Source organism: Stegostoma tigrinum, chromosome 9 (genome assembly GCF_030684315.1).
Source record: "Stegostoma tigrinum isolate sSteTig4 chromosome 9, sSteTig4.hap1, whole genome shotgun sequence".
NCBI lineage: Eukaryota > Metazoa > Chordata > Chondrichthyes > Orectolobiformes > Stegostomatidae > Stegostoma > Stegostoma tigrinum.
In genome coordinates this window covers 90,575,162-90,594,970 of record NC_081362.1, presented here as the reverse complement: position 1 = coordinate 90,594,970, position 19,809 = coordinate 90,575,162, and the positions used below count along the sequence as shown (strand labels likewise).

Below are 19,809 nucleotides of genomic sequence, written 5' to 3'. Positions count from 1 at the left end.
TGTCCCAATGCCCTGATCAATATTTGTCTGAGTCACTGAAGACAGATTATCTGGTCATTTTCACATTGTGGTTTGTGGGACCTTGCTGTGCACAAATGCTTGCCGCATTTCCTAAATTGTAATAGCAACTGCACTTCAAAATGTAGTTCTCAGGCTATAAAGCACCTAGGGACCTCCTGTGGTCACAAATGATACAATCAAATTGCAATTTTAAAAAATATTAGGTTTAATGTTTTTTCAGTTACAAAGGTCCATGACAGTACAATTTTCCTTTAAGATTCAATGCAACTGTGTTCAATAAGAACAATTAATTAATTTGCGATAGTCAGTGATACTTCAAAAAATAATTATTTTCTTCAAATTGCCAAAGGAGCAGCAAGGTACAGCATTTGATCCATCTGTAATGAGGTCTGACTGGGACCATTATGTTCCCACTAAACTGATTATCTTAACAGAGAGATGGTTTTTTTCATTCAAATTATCCGTAATGAGTTAAAAAGAGAACATTTCAAATGTTAAAAAAAACTGAAATAAAAATGGAAATTGCTCAAAATAGCCAGTAGAGCTACATGCTGATTATAAATAGAAATGACAGGCCAGTATTGAGTATAAACCTGCTTTCCTACGCTGCATACTTTTAAGAATCAAGCAAAATCATTGCTGTCCTGCTAACAAAATAACACTGAGAGCAGATTCTTGCTCAAGACGTCAACCAATTCACAAAAAAACAGAATAAAAGTCTCAAGGGTGAAACCTCATAACGGTGATGGCCATTTAAAGATATGAGTTTCTGTCAGTGCCCAAGTGCATCATATTGAGTGAGATGACGACCAGGTCGGTGCCACACCTGAGTCAGCTGGGTCTGTGTAACTGGTTTCAGTATTAATGTAGTGTGAGGGTGGGGAAGCGCAGCAATCCAGTGACTCCCATACTGGGCAGTGCAGGTCTGTACAATACTGGGTGAGAAAAAGAGAAGTGGGCTGGGAGTGTGTGTGTCTGTGTGTATAGGTGTGTGTGGTGTATGTGCACATGCGTGTGTGTGTGGTATGTGTGTATATGTGTTCGAGTGCGTGTGTATGTGTGGTATGTGTGTGTGTGTTTATGGGCATGTGGGTGAGTATGCGTGTGCATGGGTGCGTGTGTGCAAGTGGTGAGTGTGTGTGTGGGAGGGGTGAGTGTGTGCATGTGGGTAAGTGTGCATGTGTATTTGTATGTGTGTGTGTGTGTGGGTGAGTATGCATGTGCTTGGATGTGTGTGTGCAGGTGGGTGAGTGTGCATGGGCTTGTGCGAGTGGGTGAGTGTGTGTGTGTGTGTGTGTGTGTGTCTGTGTGTGTTTGTTTGTCCCACAAAATGACAACAGTGACCACACATGGCAGGTACCTGTACATGGAGTGTTTTAATGCAGCAAGGCTCCTACGTTGCACCTGCCACATGGTTCTGGTTGACCAGGAGATTTGTTCCCACCTTAGTGTCTGCCAAATCAGAAGGATTTCCAGATTGGTAATCAGCCTGTATTGGTCACATTATGGCCCATGCTCTGTAACCCATCAGGTCCTGAGGTTGGATTTGAGCTCTCAGCTTTTGTCCTACCACAAGAACGCCAAGTGGGGCTTGACTGCTAAATTGAAAACCATTCTGTTAGAATTAGGATTAGAATTATTGTCACATGTACTCAGATAAGTACAATAAAAGTTTGCAAGTCACTACTTAGGGTGCCATTTAGGTACAAAGAGGCCAGCTGATGAAAGGCTCGGGGAAGCATGCAGTCAGTGTGTTAGCTGGGGTTCGGTTGTTAGCTGCTGAGTCAGGTACATTGTGGGTTCAAGTCCCTCTCCTAGACTTTGATTACAATGGCTCACCTGACAGTCCCAATGGACAGAGCACTTCACTGCTACAGGTTCATGTTTCAGATGAGGTATTAAACTGGTACACTGTTAGGGAGGTACACTGTTAAAGATCCCATAGAGCTATTTTGAAGGAAAGCAGTTCTCCCTGGTGTCCTGGGCCATAACCATCCTTCAATCAACATCATTGAGACAGACTACATGGTCATTATCTGTTTCTAGGGGCTTGCTGTGCAGAAATTAGCTGCACGTTCTCTACATTACAACAGCAACTACACTTTTAAAAAGATTTTCATTGGCTGTAAAGTGCTTCAGGATCTCTGGCGGTTGTGAAGGATGCTACACAAATGCAATTCTTTCTTTTTGTAGCATAGGAAACCTGCAAGACACTAAGGGAAATGAAAGGCAGTGAAGGATCCGAAGGAAGGAGAGCTTCAATCTTTCCGGATGGTGGTGATGTGGAAATGCAAATTGGTCATTTTTTCCTTTCTTAATCCAGCAAAAACCTTTTTTTAAAAAGACACTATTAAATATGGGCATAAAACAAAAGCAAAATACTGAGAACGCTGAAAATCTGAAAGAAGGGTTTAAAAAGGATTCAAAATTTTAACTCTGCTTTCTCTCTACAAGTGCTACCAGACTTGCTGAGTTTCTCCACAATTTCTGTTTCTGTTTGAGGCTGAGATGGATAGACTCATGATCAGCCAGGAAATTAAGGGATACGGAAAAGGCAGGAAAGTAGATATGAGGGATGTCAGATCGACCAATGATCCCAGTGAATGGCCAGGTAGGCTTGTCAGGCTGAATGGCCTATGCCTGTTCACAGTTCTTACGATCCAATGGTCTTTTCCAGAACTCCAAAAGGTCATTTCTGAAGGCGACTTACATGAGACTTGGGTTGTCAACTCTGCTTTCTCTCTCTACAGATGTTGCCAGACCTGCTGAGTTTCTCCAACAATTTCTGTTTGTGTGAGTTTCTCCTGCACTTTCTCCTAGTAAATACATGATACCGTCATGGATAGACGATGCAAATAACGCATTCTGTACAATTAGACTGTTTTGAAGCACAGGCGCTGGACTCAAAACATTAACTCTGTTTCTCCCTCCACAGTTTTTCCAGCAATTTCTGTTTTTGCTTCAGATTCCAAGCATCTGCAGTTCTTCGCTGGAAACAAAAATTGCTAAAGATCACAGCTGGTCACACAGCATCCACGGAGAAAGACAGCAAGCTAATGCTCCCAGTCTAGACAACTCTTCATCAGAGCTGACGCTGCCCGACCCACTGTGATTTCTAGCATTTTTTTGTATTCAGTATAGATTCCAGTATCTGCAGTAATTTGCCCCTGCATCTGCATTTGTTTTTTTATATGAACGAATCTGTTGCTGCGTTCTACGTCTTTATTTTTTAATGTTCTTTTGCATTTCCCTGTTCTGCAATAGTTACGTGAGCGAAGGAGGAGATTCTGGCACCTGGTATTCGGTTTGACTTCCTGATCCAGATCCACATTCCAGAGAAAGTCTATGCCGGGTGTTCAGTCTGGCCTCAGGAGCCCTATATTAAGAGTGGCCGAGGCAGCCGAGTGAACATCTTTTGTTGGTTAATCCTTGCGAGTTTGCGACGTCTGATCCTCTAGCTTAGCAGCACGAACATATTTATATATATATATATAGAGAGAGAGAGAGAGAGACAGGGGCATAAGGAAGAGTGCGGCTGAGAATAGTCTGTACATAGAGAGTTGGTGAATGTGCAAAGGCAGAAAAGCAGAATAATCAATATTATTCTCTTTCTTTGCCCAGAGATCAGTGAGAAAGCAGAGGAGGAGAGAAAGTGCATTTGTTGCAAAAGAGGTAAGTTGCAAATTGTATATTTTTTAAGTCTTGGCTTTGCAAAAGGTTTGGACAAAGTTGCTCATGGGAGAATTCATGGAGTTGCGAGCTGTCCAGTTTGCATTCTTCCATATATTTTGCAATTGTTGTTATTTTGTCTTGCCTTCTTTCATTCACGAGTGCATTTCTTTATTTCCCACCCCCTCCCCTCTCTGCATTGAAGTTGGACGGGGCGATGGCCGAGCGTATGATGAGCCACGGACGTTTCCCGGAGGGGCATAGCGGGCTCCACGTCCGCCGGATGAACCTGAACCCTTACCCCCAGCACCAGCACGCCTACAGCGGCTTGATGAGTGAGCACCCGGCCGCTACCTCCTTGCTGCATTACCCCGGACCCAGCAACGTGAACTCCTCCAGCGGCGGCTTGAGGCATGCGCTGGTCCCCGGCAGCAGGCAGGGGGTTCCAGTCGGTCATCTGAATAACATGCCCCCCAACATCAGGTACACATCTAGGCAGCAGCAACAACATCACTCCCATCCTCCCCATCCCCAGTATATGGGACAAGGAGTGGCTGGGGGCAGCCCTGCAGCGCAGCTTGCGGCCAGCATGCATTTACAAAAGCTGACCAACCAGTACTACGGCCACCAGCAGCAACACTACAGCATGACGGACCTGCATCCCGCTAGCGCCTTGGGTCACCAACAACAACAGTACAGGGAAGTAAAACATCATAGCTCTTCAATGCCAGCGAGTCACCACATGTCTGCAACAATGCTGCCCCCCAATGCCATAGACACGGACTTCATCGACGAAGAGGTCCTCATGTCCTTGGTGATTGAACTGGGTTTGGATCGCATCAAGGAACTGCCTGAGCTGTGGCTGGGACAGAATGAGTTCGATTTCATGACTGACTTTATTTGTAAACAGCAAACCAGTCGGGTGAGCTGCTGAGAGAGTGTGTACTGAAAAGGATTCTGGAAAGGAAAAACAACGCAAAAAAAGACTTCCATCTACTGAACTCAGAAAGATTTATTCTTTGCAACGCGAGAGAGAGTGCGAGAAATAATCTGTTGTTTTTAGATTTTAAATATCCATTCATCAACTGAGTGACTTTTTTTTGTTTAAATCATGTTGTTTGATAACTCCTTCACTGCACATGTAACCACTCTGTACATGTAACTTTCAATGTCTTTAGTGGCCTGTTAAATGTTCATTTTTAATTTAAAAAAAAACAAAAGAAAACCGAAACAAACCGTTCAGAAAACAGTGGAGCACCCGCAAGCAGAAAATTTGATCACACCATCTGGGTGTTTTATTTTGAATGAAGCACATTTTATTTTGAAAGAGAAATGTATGGGTTAACTTTTTTTTGAAGCAGAATTGTTCTGAGGAGAGAGAGGGAGTGAGAAAAATCTGTTATGTTTTCCTCAAAAGCATTGTGAAGACAGTTAAAGGAATTATATAATCACCATTCTTTTTGTTCTCACCTACCAACACTAACACAAAAACAGTCATTTTAGTTTTGAGTGATGTGTGGTATGATGATGTATGTATCAGTTTGATTCATTCAGTTTTCAAAGAGTTGCAGTGATTTACCACCCCCCCAATCCCACCCACAACCACCCCCCACCCCAGGACTGTAACTTAAAACCAGGGACAGTAGTCTTAACACAAAAGATTTAACATTCCTCCAGCCTTGACGAGATCTTCATGACTGCGTCACCTTCCCACCCACCCCCCTCCTGCCAGCCTCTGTCTCTCAAATGTTTGGACATTGCAGGGTGGAACGTGTACGCATGTGTTTGTGTGCATGTTTGTGTCTGTGTGTGCGACTAAAGCATTTCTCAAAAGGTGGTTACATTCTCTTTTTTTAAAAAAAAACAGTTCATTTGTTTGCTGTTTACTTGCCACTACAATGCCAATTTATCGTTTACATGATAGTCTGTGTTGAAGCCATTTTTTTTGGAAGGGGAGGGAAACGAAAAAAAAATGGACAGTATTTTTTTACAAACTTAAATATTGCTGCAGAAATGTGTGTTTTCTTAATTTATTATTCAATGCTTCATTTATTTTGAGAAGGTTATAATAAAGACCCTGGAGATTACAGTAACTGTAAATCACTCAGTCTTTTTGTCAAGAAATTTGTTTTCAGTGCTGTTGACAATGTAGCCTTAAGTAGACTGGTGTTATGCATCAAGTTATTGTGAAACTTCTGGGAGTCGAGGAGATGGGGGAGGGGAGATGTGGCTCTGGGAGGGGCACAGAAAGCAAGAGAAGCAAATGGGGCTCGTCCAACCAAATCAGGATCACAAAAAGGCATTTGAACTGAGCCATTTTGTAGTTTTTTTTTCCGGAAAGCTTTTTTGTTTGCTTCGCTTTAACAAATGGGAGGTGAACAGTGGGTTAAGAATATATCATGCCACCGCATCCCCCCACACCCCCCGCTCCACACATCTTCAGCTCTCCCAACTAGCTAGCTGCAGTTGGAGAGAAGTGTCTCTTATAAAGGCACAGTTCACTGCCACCTCTTCATCTCTTGAGATGGCATTCTTCCACTGAATGGCTTCAGGGTGAAATCTCTCCACGTGGCCTTATTAACATGTTCAGGGGTGGGGGAGACCACTAACTGGTAACATGACAAGCTGCAAAACAGGAAGAGACTTGTAATCCCTTTTGTGTGTGCATGCGCTTGTTTCAACCTCTGTTCTGTGCATGTTCTTGTCTCTGTTTTTACCTATTTGTGTGTGTGTGTTGTGCATGAAGCGTGTCTTAAAGGGCTACCTCTATTTAAATATCGATCAGTGTGTTCTCAGTCGTGGTGCCTGTATTTTTGTAAACTAATTAATTCTGGGGCTTTTTTTTTGTAATTTCTGCCCAGCCATCTGTGTATCTTTTTGTACTGGAGGTCTGTGTGTGTTTTGCTGCTTTTCACAGTCTGAGTTTGTGTTTGTGTGACTTGTTCTCTGTGTCTGTCTCTCTCTTCATATTCACAATGTGTGTGGTGTGTGTCTCTTGCTCTATGAACTTATGCCACTCCTGTTCTCAAGCTGAAAGAGTGTGAAACAGTTTTATGTGTATAGTGGCTGGTTTAAAAAGTTGTGGAAACTACACCCAGTCACTGTTTGGATTGAACATTTAAGAGGAAGGGTGGTGGAGTATGGTTTTAATGTTTTAGTGCAGCTTCTCTCACTGTCCTGTGATTTGTGAAGTGTGAAGTTGGTGTCTGGGTTGGGTTGAGGCTGCTGACAGAGTGGAGTGGTAGGGGGCATCTGATTTACACTTACTGTGTTAAGAATGAAACTTGAGACACAAGCCGAGGTTTAAATGGGAAACTATAGAGTAATACAGCACAGAAACAGACCCTTCGGTCCAACTTGTTTGCGCCAACCAGACAGCTCTTTCTGATCTCATCCCATTTGCCAGCATTTGGCCCATAGCCCTCTAAACCCTTACTAGTCAACATATTCATCCAGATGCCTTTTAAATTTTTTAATTGTACCAGCCTCTACCATCACCTCTGGCATCTCGTTCCATAAATGCACCACCCTCTGTAAAATTTGGCCCCTTTTAAATCTTTCTCCTCTCACCCTAAATCTATGCCCCTGTAGTTTTGGACTCCCCTAACCTGGGGAAAAGACCTTGGAACATAGAACATTACAGCACAGTACAGGCCCTTCGGCCCTCGATGTTGTGCCGACCTGTCGTACCGATCTCAAGCCCATCTAACCTACACTGCTCCATGTACATCCATATGCTTATCCATTGGCTATTCACCCTACCCAGGCCTGTCCTGATTTTATAGATCTTTATGAGGTCACCCCCTCAGCCTTTGACATCCAGGGGAAAATGGCCCCAGCCTATTCAACCAGTCCCTCTAGCTCTAACCCTCCAATCCTGGTAACATCCTTGTAGATCTCTTCTGAACCCTTTCAAGTTTCGCAACATCTTTCCAAAAGAATGGTGATCAGAATTGTATGCAGTATTTTAGAAGTGTCTTCAAATTATGATCTTAAATTTCTTTATTTTACTGTTGGGTAAACAGATTATACCTCCCAGAAGTCTTGGTATTATCTCTATCAGGAATTGAAGCAGTCTGCTGCTGACATTCAGGTCCCTGACTTCACCTACTTTAGATTTCTCAAGAATAGCCAGTGGGTGCTCCATTTAAACCAGCGACTGCATCAAATACGGAGCAAAACGTGGCATTTCAGGCAGAACGCTTAAAGAGTAATCTGTTAGGAATCTTATCCAATGCTCAGGAGAATACTGTCCTTTTTTTTTAACCTACTCCACACTTCTGTAAAACAATTAAAGAAGGAACTCTCTGACTGCAACAGAAAACACATTCCGTAATCCTTAACCCATCTTTTTACGGCTCTACAGGATTTTAGTTCCAGATATTGGCAACAGGGTGTGGTGAATGTGCAAACCAATTTATTGAGGGATGGAGAGAGCCCCAGACTCCCCCAGATCTCTCCGCTCCAGTATTTTGTTGGATATTATTCCAAAATTCCGAATGAGTGCTCTCATTTGCTGAGATTGTGGGAGTGAAAGTCCTCAACTCCTGACTTGATAGTGAGATAAATTCCTTAAATACTGCAACCCCTCTCAAAGTGTATGAGTGGGGTTCGGAAGCATGCCAATCTGCTTTTGATGCACTTCCTCGCTAGCAAGCACGAGTGAACTGAAACTCAACTGTGTCCATCTTGTAATAATTCCTGTGTTGCTGTGAGTCACACACCCATTTGTCCTTATCGCAGAATGGTTACAGTGCAAAGTAGGCCATTCTGCCTATTATGCTTGCATTGGCTCTTTCACCCACTGCCAATCACCTGCCTTTCCCCCCAATTCCCTACACACCACTTCTATCTAAATAACCACCCAATGCCCCTCTTGAATGTCTCAAATGAATCTGCTCCACCACAGTTCTAGGCAGTGCATTCCATACCCCAACCATTCACTGTGTAAAAAAGACTTTTTTTGCACATCACCCTTGCTTTGTTTGCATATCGCTTTAAATCTATGCCCTGTCGTTCTTCTTTTCTTTTACCTATAGGAAGAGCTTCTCCCTATCTATCCAGCCAGCTTGTGATTTTGAAAATCTCTATCAAACCTCCTTGCAAACTTGTCTCCAAGGAGAACAGCCTCAACTCCTTCAATCAATCCTCAGAACTGAAGTTTCCCATTTTTGTAAATCACTTCCATGCACCCTCCAAAGCTTTTCCTATAATTTGGTACCCATAATTGTACATGATATTCCAGGTGAGATCGAACAAGTGTCTTGTACAAGCTCAGCATCATCTCCCTGCTCCAGTACTCTGTGCCTCTGTTAATAAAGCCAAGGATGCTGCAAGCTTTACTAACTGCATCCAGATCCCTTTGGTCTTGCTCCCCCTTAGAATTGAACACCCTATTTTGTATTGTCTTTCAATGTTGTTCTCACCAAAGTGCATCACCTAACACTTCATTGCATTGAACCTCACCTGTCCATTCCACCAACTTGTTAGGATCAGACTAAGTGCAGAATGTGTGTGTGTGAGCGTGTGCACATGTCAATGTGAGGGCTTGTTTTGTGCGTTGTGTGATTCTGCCTGGAACACTGCAAACAACGAGGCAATGAATCTTCAGGTTCACTCGAACACTCCACAGATGTTGGGACAATGTCACAGGCAGCTTTTTACATGGAACAGATATAAAGTGCTGCCCTCTTTATTGAAGAGAGTGGAAATGTGAACACATCAACAGGATGTCAACTGGTGAGGTGGGATTTCATTCATTTTAAAACACTATGAGAAATAGACACATGCATTTTGTGCACAACAGCTAAAACATGAATTGCCCATTCACCTCACCCCACCTTGAATTTTTGGTGTGTTTTGTCAATTGCTGGACCATCGGAACAAAGGTCTGAATCCTGACCACCTTCACTTATCCTCCAATGCTACCAGCATGCATTCATAGAGTCAAACAGCATGGAAACAGATCCTTCATTCCATCTTGCCTGTGCCAACCAGATTTCCTAAATGGAGCTATTCCCATTTGCCTGTGTTTGGTCTATATTCTTCTAAGCCTTTCCTATTCATGTGCCCATCCAAATGTCTTAAATGTTGTAATTATACCCACCTCTACCACTTCCTCAGGCAGCTCATTCCATACATGCACCACCCTCTGTGTGAAAAAGTTGCCCATCAGGTCCCTTTTAAATCTTTCCCAACTCAACTTAAACCTATGCCCTCTAGCTTTGGACTCCCCAGCTGTGTCTGTTCATCTTATCTATGGGATATAAGGGTAGCTGGTGACTCTTAAATGGAGGAGAAAGGCAAATTAGGGTTGGGGCGGCCAAAGACATGGCTCCAAATGTTCAAGAGATGAAAGTCGGATGGGCATGTGGGCAGAATTGGAGATTTTGATAAGTTGGAGAAGCTTACAGTGTTAGAGAGGGCGGGTGGGATGCTTTTGAGGGGTTTGAGTCTATCTCCTGAAGCAAACACAATGGGAATCATGCCGTAGGATATGGGGAGATTGTGGGAAGTTGCAGATGCCTCATTTGTGTCATGAGGCAAATCTCGAGGCTAACTTTTATTCAGTTTGGGTGGATCACTGTAACCAGTCAGAACCTAGTCTTCCTCTGTGTTCTGTGGTTCATTGTTTTTAGAATATTGCTGAGTAATAAAGTCTACCTCAGTCTCACAATTGTCTCCTTTCAGTAAAAGGAAGCATCACTTGTGGTACTCAATATTTACAGACTCCCAACTCTCCTCAGAGACCCAAGTAGATAGTTGTTAAGCTGTCAGTATAGCAGTCACATCTCTTTATTTGATTAGATTTCAAACCTGACCTTTTACATGACTTTTTTTTTGGTAACTATGCAGATCCAATAAGCAAATTTCACAAATACATTCACCGCCAAGGTTAATTTGTCATTCAGCCTGGCAGCCCAGTTTGTGTTAAATAAAACCATATATGATGACACTCTCCCTACTATTGTACGCAACACTATGTCCTGGTAGAACAGAATGTCACCAACGTGACTGAGATTTGACCCGCTCCCTGTTACTGGGGCAGGTCACTGACAAAAGAGAGTTGGCTGTGTGTCCGATTTTAAATTGGTAATCTCGGTGCTTGTCAAATCTCTCTGGGATGCCTGCTCTCTGTAAACATGCCTCTCTGTTTAGAGAGAAGAAAAAACCCATCCCAATTTCTACTGCATCCAAGGATTTTTAGTACATCTGAGCTATGATTATTCAGGGCCTGTCCTCTTCCATTTATCCCCCTCCCTTTTCCACCCTCTCACACAGTGAGCTTTATTCAAGTTTGACCGGGCTACTTGGCAATGGGAGGCATCACAACTGAGCCCCCAACATGACTGCACAGATACACTTCCCATCAAATGTTTACTGGATAGCAATATGGCCAAATAGAGGAAATGTAGCCAAATATTTCGCCTCAGAATGGCTTCCGCTTGTAATCTGACCCTGACCTATCTCCCTATTGACCTATCCATGGAAATAGACCCTTCGATCCAACTCGTCCATGCCGACCAGATATCCCAAATTAATCTCACCCCATTTTCCAGCATTTGGTCCGTAAACATCCAAACACTTTCTATTCATGTACCCATCCAGATGTCTTTTAAATGATGTAATTGTACCAGCCTCCACCACTTCCTCTGGCAGCTCATTCCATACACACAACACCCTCTGCGTGAAAAAGTTGCCCCTGAGGCCCTTTTTAAATGTTTCCGCTCTCACCTTAAACCTGTGCCCTCGTGGTTTTGACTCCTCTACCCTAGGAAAAGACCTTGGCTATTCACTCTATCCATGCCCCTCATGATTATGTAAATGTCTATAAGGTGAGCCCTCAGTCTCCAACACTCAGCAACAAGGAGTAGGTCATTGACTTCAAGAAGTGGAGAGGAGCACATACCTCTGGCCTGCATCAGTGGTGCTATGATAGAAGTGGTCAAGAGTAAATTTCACCAACAATCTATCCTGATCCATCCATGTCAATGCTACTGTAAAGAAAGCGCATCAACACCTCTACTTCCTCAGGAAGCTAATGAAATTCAGCATGTCCTCAATGATTCTTACCAATTTTTACAGATGCACCATAGAAAGTGTCCTATCTGGCTGCATCATGGCTTGGCACAGCAACTGCTCTTCCCAAGTCCACAAGAAACTACCAAGAGTTGTGAGTGCAGCCCAATCCATCACAGAAACCAGCCTTCCTTCCACTGACTCTGTCCACACTTGCCCACTACCTCAGGAAAGTAGGCAGCATAATATAAGAGATAGCAGGAACTGCTGATGCTGGAGAATCTGAGTTAACAAGGTGTAGAGCTGGATGAACACCTCCACAGGCCAAGCAGCATCAGCATCTTTTGAAGAAGGGTCCAGACCCAAAACATCAGCCTACCTGCTCCTCCAATGCTGCTAGGCCTGCTGTGTTCATCCAGCTCTACACCTTGTTATTTCAGCATAATATAAGACCACTCCCAAAATGGTTATACTCTCTTCCTCCCTATTCCATCAGGCAGAAGATGCAAAAGTTTGAATACACGTATTCAAGATTTAAGAATGCTTCTTCCCTGCTGTTATCAGATTTATGAATATTATATATCTTGTATCTTAGAGCTGATCTTTCTCTGCAACTTCTCTGTAGCTGTAACACTATATTATGTATTCTGTTCTAATACCCTGATGTGCCTGTGTAAGGTATGATTTGTCTGGTACTTTTCACTGTATCTCAATACATGTGACAAATCAAATCAAAAACAAATCAAATATTATTGGCACCTATTGAACATATTGGGCCATATATTAAAGGGCAAAGATAAACTTTTGAAGATGTTTCAGTTTTGGTAATATCATTTTAATATTAATTCATTCAGTATTTTACCATTGCTATAATTTATTCAATTCAAGACGGTACCAGAATGTGGCAGCGTCATTCACTTTTCACTGTAGTTAGGTGCAAACGACAATCTATTAAATAAATCTAAATCTAAAGGCATCTATCGAAGTCCTTTGCACTTCTATCAACAAATTCTCTTTTTTAAATTACCTCAGCCTGCTCATTCTTTACCAATTGATGCACCTTCTCATTTCTGGTTTCATTATCAAAGTCTATTGCACTTGTTCCAGCTACTTCTATCTTTCTCATGGATCCCACAAAACAAGCTCCAACAACCTGATTGTTCCCAATTACTTCACATTGCAGTCAGCCCCGTGGAGTAACCTATTAAGGTTCCCAGGAGGAAATTTTTGTTGGCCGTCCATAATTTCTCTTGAACTGAGTGGCTTGGCCAGGCAATTTCAGAGGGCTGTTAAGAGATTAATGCGGGCCTGCAGTCACATATAAACCAGGTCAGGTGAGAATGGCAGATTTCATTCATAAACAATACGAGATGGTTAAGCAAAGATAGTTTTCACAGCAATTAGAAATAGCTATAACATGCTAATGAAACTGTTTCACCATCCGTGTGCCATTTGAACTAACGTCCCCAAAGCATTAATCATTTGGCCCAAGAAGCACACACTGACACTCTGAAGAGCATCCCGAACCAGACTCATTCCCATATTCCATCCCTGTAACCCTGCATCTCCCATGGCTAATCCACCTAAACTACACATCGTGGGACACCTGAGATAACAAAGTGTGGAGCTGGATGAACACAGCAGGCCAAGTCGCATCTTAGGAGCAGGAAAGCTGATGTTTCAGGCCTAGACCCTTCTTCAGAAATGGGAGACAGGAAGGGGGTTCTGAAATAAATAGGGAGAGAGGGGGAGGTGGATAGAAGATGGATAGTTGGCGTGGGAGAGAGACCCACTGAGGTTTTTCCAGAGGGAGGAGGGTAACTTCTTCAGGGTAGGCATCCTTAGAAGAGGCTTTGCAGTGGAGTTAAAATTGTTTCAGAGATTGTAGGAACTGCAGGTGCTGGAGGGACACTAGGGGCAATTTAGCATGGCTAATCCACCTAACCTGAATTATAGAGATAACAAAGTGTGAAGCTGGATGAACACAGCAAGCCAAGCAGCATCTCAGGAGCACAAAAACTGACGTTTCAGGCCTAGACCCTTCATCAGAGAGTTAGCTTTTGTGCTCCTGAGATGCTGCTTGGCCTGCTGTGTTCATCCAGCTTCACACTTTGTTATCTTGGATTCTCCAGCATCTGCAGTTCCCATTATCTCTGATCACAATTTTATCCCACCTAGCCTGCACATCTTTTATCTGTGAGTGGGAACCCACACAGACACAGGGAGAACGTACAAACTCCACACAGGCAGTCACCTGAGGTTGGAATCAAATCTGGGTCCCTGACACTATGAAGCGGCAGTGCAAACCTCTGAGCCACTGTGCCACTTTTTGGGTCTTGGGACTATTGGGGCAGCGACGTTACAATTGCACAGCTATCATTCCTGGCCAAGTGAACAGAAGCAAGATCCTTTATTGCCTGTGTCCCTTCGCCATTCACCTCACCACCCTTTCAAATACTTCACATCCTTCTGTCATCCTTGCCATGAGATTTAATGCAGTTTTCCCCCCAGACAAAATCTGCTTCACTCCTTGCTGGCCCCTATAGTTCTGATTGCGGGCAAGCAATTCAGATTATGCTTGGAATGTCCTTGGTCCATTACTGGCCAAATCCCCACTGAGGAATCAACACCAGGAATGTGTGGAAATGAGCCAACTGTCCTCTCCACTTTGTCATAACCTGCTACGAGTCTTTGTTGTCTGGATTACACAGAAACCAAGTCAATCAGTAAATCAGCAAACTCCCATGACTGTGCTGGGACACCTACCACAGTGATGGGTGTTCTTCATTCACTGTGCTCTGCAATGTAATTTGCAGACCATAGTTATGCCCATGTTAACATCACAGTGCTGGGGAACTTGAAGAAAGAGCATTCCATTTTCACAACCTCAAAACATCCCACAAAGCCCTTTCCAAACAGTGAACTTCTTTTTGAAGTTCCATCACTGCCGTGTTGCACTAATAAACCTGAGCGTGACAAGCACCACAAGCAACAATTTGGTCATTGATTTTGTTTTCAATAATGCGGACTAACTGATAACCATTGGCCAGAAGAATGAGGACATCTGCCTTGCTCTTCTTCAAAGTAATATCATAGAATCGCTTGAGAAGGTAGACCAGGACTCAATTCACATTGAGACATTACAGCACTTTGTTCAGCCAACACTGCGCAACACTCCCATATTGAAAAATTAGCCAACATTTCTGCAGTGCAGCTAGCAGCACTGTTTAATCACTAGCTAATGACTGCCTACCTTGGAAATTCTGTGTCATCAGTCATCCTCCTGTGGCTCATGAGCACAATCCTGCAGCTGCATCTCCAACCACACGTTTGGCAAATGCATGCAGGGGATGGAAATGGTCATTGACCTTGAGATCAGTGGCATTCCTTTCTCCAATGCCTTCTCCATACTTCTTCCTGCCAATGGGTGTTCTCAGAGAATTGCATCCTCTGTACAGGACCTTCCTCTAGGTCGGTTTCTGCCACGCATTGACACCTATGTTGCACTTCTTGAAGGAAGCCTTCAGGGAATCTTTGAAATAGCGAGTTTTGAGAAGATTTGTAGCTCAGGTTGAGTTTCTGGATGTCTTTGAAATGTTTCCTTTGTCCTTCTCCTATTTGAGTGCCATCCTTGAGCTGGATAAAGATGGTTTGCTTTGGCAGTCAGGACTCAGGCATCCTAAGCACGTGGGAGTTCTGGAATAGGATTTAAATACACAACCTCCCAACTCAAACAAAGAATGCTACCAACTGAACCGTAGAAAATCCCAAAACTCACCTCCGTCAGGAGCTGTATGGTCTTGAGACTGGTCTGGCTTCTGCTGCAGTTCATTTTGGATTTTGTATCTAAGGCTATTGAGTAAAAGCGATGTGCAAATTCTTCAGGTCACTAAATTAATGGAAATTTCAAACACCACATTGTTTGTCTTAAAGATTATTTTGCGTCCATGACAGGGCCTGACACCTGAATCACAATGAGCATGCTCCACATGACATCAAGGTAGATAGTTAGGTGCATGTGTTATGCCTAGGGGTGAATTGCAGGTTGAATTTCCATATAATGCTTTGCACATTTTTGAGATGGCAATCAAATTACCTTTGAAGCAATATTTTGAGGGGGGGCAGCAACCACATTGAGTGCTGCACACTCATTAAAGGTGGGGATGGTAAAGTCGCAGGGCAGGTAATTTACAGCATACTCAGGCTCATGTTCTGGAGCACAAGTTCAAATCCCTTGGCAGTGGGTGGATTTTAAATTTAATTAATAAAAGATGGAATACACTTAGTGATGAAATGCTGTCATTCATTGTTGTGAAAATCCATCTGAGTTTAGGGCCTTCCTTATCACATCTGGTCTCTATGTGACTCCAGGCCCACAGCAATGTGGTTTGTTCTTAACTGGTCCCACAGACCACTGAGTTTCAGGGAAACTGTCTATAGGCAATAAATACTGGCCTTGTCAGTGACACACACATCCCAGCAAAGAATAATTCAAACAAAACCTAACAATAATAAGTGATACTCGTTTTGGGTGTTAGTTTGATGTTATAGAGTCACAGAGTTGTACAACACGTAAACAGACCCTTCGGTCCAACACATCCATGCTGACCAGACATCCTAAATCAATCTAGTCCAATTTGCCAGCATTTGGCCATATCCCTATAAACCCTTCGTTTCATGTACTCATCCAGATGTCTTTTAAATGTTGTAATTGTACCAGACTCCACCACTTCCTCTGGCAGCTAATTCCACACACGCACCACCTTCCATGGGAAAAGTTGCCCCTTAGGTCCTTTTTAAATGTTTCCCTTCTCACCTTCAACCTATGCCCTCTAGGCTTTGACTCCCCTACCCTGGGGAAAATACCTTGGCTATTCACCCTATCTATGGCCCTCATGATTTTATAAATCTTTATATGGTCAACCCTCAGCCTCCAACACTCCAGGGAAAATAGCCTATTCAGCCTCTCCCCGTAACTCAAGCCCTCCCAGTGTGGAGTGGTCTCAGGGTTGTCTATCTCAGCTTCAGAATGTTGGCTAAGATCAAGCTATGCTATTTGGTGAAAAAAATTTATTTTACGACCCAAGAAATAGTTTAAGAAATCTTACACTTAAAAATATTAGAACATTATTGTCATCACTGTGCGTTGGAATATTACTTTTGAGCCTCAGCCAGCCAAAGATTGAGAGATGGTGAAAGAAATTTCACTTCAGTTCTCAGGTGCAACACACCTATCCTGCTGTTAAAGAAATTATTAGGTTTTCGCATCCCTTTTGATAGTATATTGCTTCATCATAATGCACATCGTTCATTTTTTAAGTTAAATGAAAAATATACCCCTTAATCTCAGAAGAGAGCTTAGTTTCAAGCTCCAAAGCCTCTGAGGTATCTGCATTGAGGAGAGGGTGCATAAGTTAGGCCTGTACACATTTGAATTAGCAGAATGAGAGGCAGCCTTATTGAAACAGACTCTGAGAGGACTTGACAGGGTAGATAAAGAGAGATTGTTTCCCTTTGTTGGAGAGAGAAGTCTTTGGCAGGTAGGATGAAGGAAAACCCTAAAGCTTTCTTTAGGCATGTCAGGAATAAAAGAATGACTAGGGTAAGATTAGGGCCAGTCAAGGACAGTAGTGGGAAGTTGTGTGTTGAGTCTGAACAGATAGCAGAGGCGCTAAATGAATATTTTTCTTCAGTAGTTATACATGAAAAAGGCAATGTTGTCGAGGAGAATACTAAGATACAGGCTATTAAACTAGACGGGATTGAGGTTCATAAGGAGGGGGTGTTAGCTATTCTGGAAAGTGTGAAAATAGATAAGTCCCCTGGGTCGGATGGGATTTATTGGAGGATTCTCTTGGAAGCTAGGGATGAGATTGAAGAGCCTTTGGCTTTGATCTTTATGTCATCATTGTCTACAGAAATAGTGCCAGAGACTGGAGGATAGCAAATGTTGTCCACTTGTTCAAGAAGGGGAATAGAAATAACCCTGGTAATTACAGACCAGTAAGCCTTACTTCAGTTGTGGGTAAAGTGTTGGAGAGGATTATAAGAGATAGGATTTATAATCATCTAGAAAGGAATAATTTGATTAGGGATAGTCAACACAGTTTTGTGAAGGGTAGATCGTATCTCACAAACCTTATTGAGTTCTTTGAGAGGGAGGCTAAACAGGTAGAAGAGGGTAAAGTGGTTGATGTGGTGTATATGGATTTCAGTAAAGCTTTTGATAAGGTTCCCCATAGTAGGCTATTGCAGAAAATATAGAGGCATGGGATTGAGGGTGATTTAGTGGTTTGGATCAGAAATTGGCGAGTTGGAAGAAGGCAGAGGGTGGTGGTTGATGGGAAATGTTCATCCTGGAGTTCAGTTACTAGTGGTGTACCGCAAGGATCTGTTTTGGGGCCACTGCTGTTTGTCATTTTTGTAAATGACCTGGATGAGGGCATAGAAGGATGGGTTAGTAAATTTGCGGATGACACTAAGTGTAATTGTGGATAGTGCAGAAGGATGCTGCAGGTTACAGAGGGACATAGATAAGCTGCAGAGGTGGGCTGAGAGATGGCAAATGGAGTTTAATGCGGAAAAGTGTGAGGTGATTCACTTTGGAAGAAGTAACAGGAATACAGAGTACTGGGCTAATGGTAAGATTCTTGGTAGTGTGGATGAGCAGAGAGATCTTGGTGTCCATGTGCATAGATCCCTGAAGGTCGCCACCCGGATTGATAGGTTGTTAAGAAGGTGTACGGTATGTTAGGTTTTATTGGTAGAAGGATTGAGTTTTGAGCCATGAGGTCATGTTGCAGTTGTACAAAACTCTGGTGCGGCCGCACTTGGAGTATTATATATAGTTCTGGTCGCCACATTATAGGAAGGATGTGGAAGCATTGGAAAGGGTGCAGAGGAGATTTACCAGGATGTTGCCTGATATGGAGGGAAGGTCTTATGAGGAAAGGCTGACAGATTTGAGGCTGTTTTCGTTAGAGAGAAGCAGGTTAAGAGGTGACCTAATAGAGACATACAAGATGATCAGAGGATTAGATAAGGTGGACAGTGAGAGCCTTTTTCCTTGGATGGTGATGGCTAGCACGAGGGGACATAGCTTTAAGTTGAGCGGTGATAGATATAGGACAGATGTTCAGGTTCTTTACTCAGAGAGTAGTAAGGGCGTGGAATGTCCTGCCTGCAACAATAGTAGACTCGTCAAGTTTAAGGGCATTTAAATGGAGATTGGATAAACATATGGATGATAATGGAATAGTGTAGGTTGGATGGGCTTCAGTTTGGCTTCACAGGTCGGCGCATCATCGAGGGCCGAAGGGCCTGCACTGCACTGTAGTGTGCATGTTCTATGTTCTATGTTCGGAGGACACAGCCTCAGAATAAGGGGTTGAACATTTAGGATAGAGATGAGGAGGAATTTCACCTCTCAGAGATTACAGAATCTGAGGAATTCTTTCCAGAGGTCATTAAGTAAATTGAAGGCTGAGATAGACAGATTTTTAACCAGTAAGGAAATCGAGGGGTATAGGGAAAAGGCAGGTAAATGGAGTTGTGGATCATTAGGACAGTTATGTTCTCATTGAATAGTGGAGCAGACCTGATCGGCTGAAAAGCATACTTCTGCCCCTACATCTTATAGCCCTCTACTTCTGGCCTCTGGAGCACACCTGATTTCGCTTCTTTTCTCCAAAAGCATAACTGTTTCATAAAATGCGTAAAAGAAATGCACCTCGAAACATTTCAAAACACAAAACTAACAGAACTTGCAATAATGTATAACTTCATGTTCCACTCCATGATCTGACAATGGTCTTAATATTTATAATGCAGGTTTCATATCAGGTCTACAGACTGAGAGCAAAATATTTCAAATTGGAAATTAGATGTAAGCATTTCTTGATGTACCATGTTCAACTCTAAGGTGTCTCAGTCGATGTTCAATACATCCTTGTTCTCTACAATATACCTTCTGTATAAGACACATAATCACTCAATTGGTGGCTATGTCTTTAGCCACCTGAGCCTGAACTCTACCTGTCTTTCCTTCTTTAAGGTATTCCCTAAATCCAACTCCATTTCTTTTTGACTCAGTGGCTCAGT

At 42.9% G+C, this 19,809-nt stretch overlaps 1 protein-coding gene across 1 annotated transcript; it reads left to right on the top strand.

Moving 5' to 3' along the window:
* Nucleotides 1-3,383: 3,383 nt before the first annotated feature.
* Nucleotides 3,384-5,790, top strand: cited2 (Cbp/p300-interacting transactivator, with Glu/Asp-rich carboxy-terminal domain, 2). Its single transcript, XM_048536109.2, has 2 exons — nucleotides 3,384-3,693; nucleotides 3,896-5,790. Exon 2 carries the CDS (start codon nucleotides 3,908-3,910, stop codon nucleotides 4,622-4,624), a length of 717 nt encoding a protein of 238 aa, XP_048392066.1. The 5' UTR covers nucleotides 3,384-3,693; nucleotides 3,896-3,907; the 3' UTR covers nucleotides 4,625-5,790.
* The last annotated feature ends 14,019 nt before the right edge of the window (nucleotides 5,791-19,809 follow it).

Excerpts from the sequence above, each read along its gene's own strand:
- cited2 (XM_048536109.2), top strand. The coding sequence starts at position 3,908 with ATGGCCGAGCGTATGATGAGCCACGGACGTTTCCCGGAGGGGCATAGC.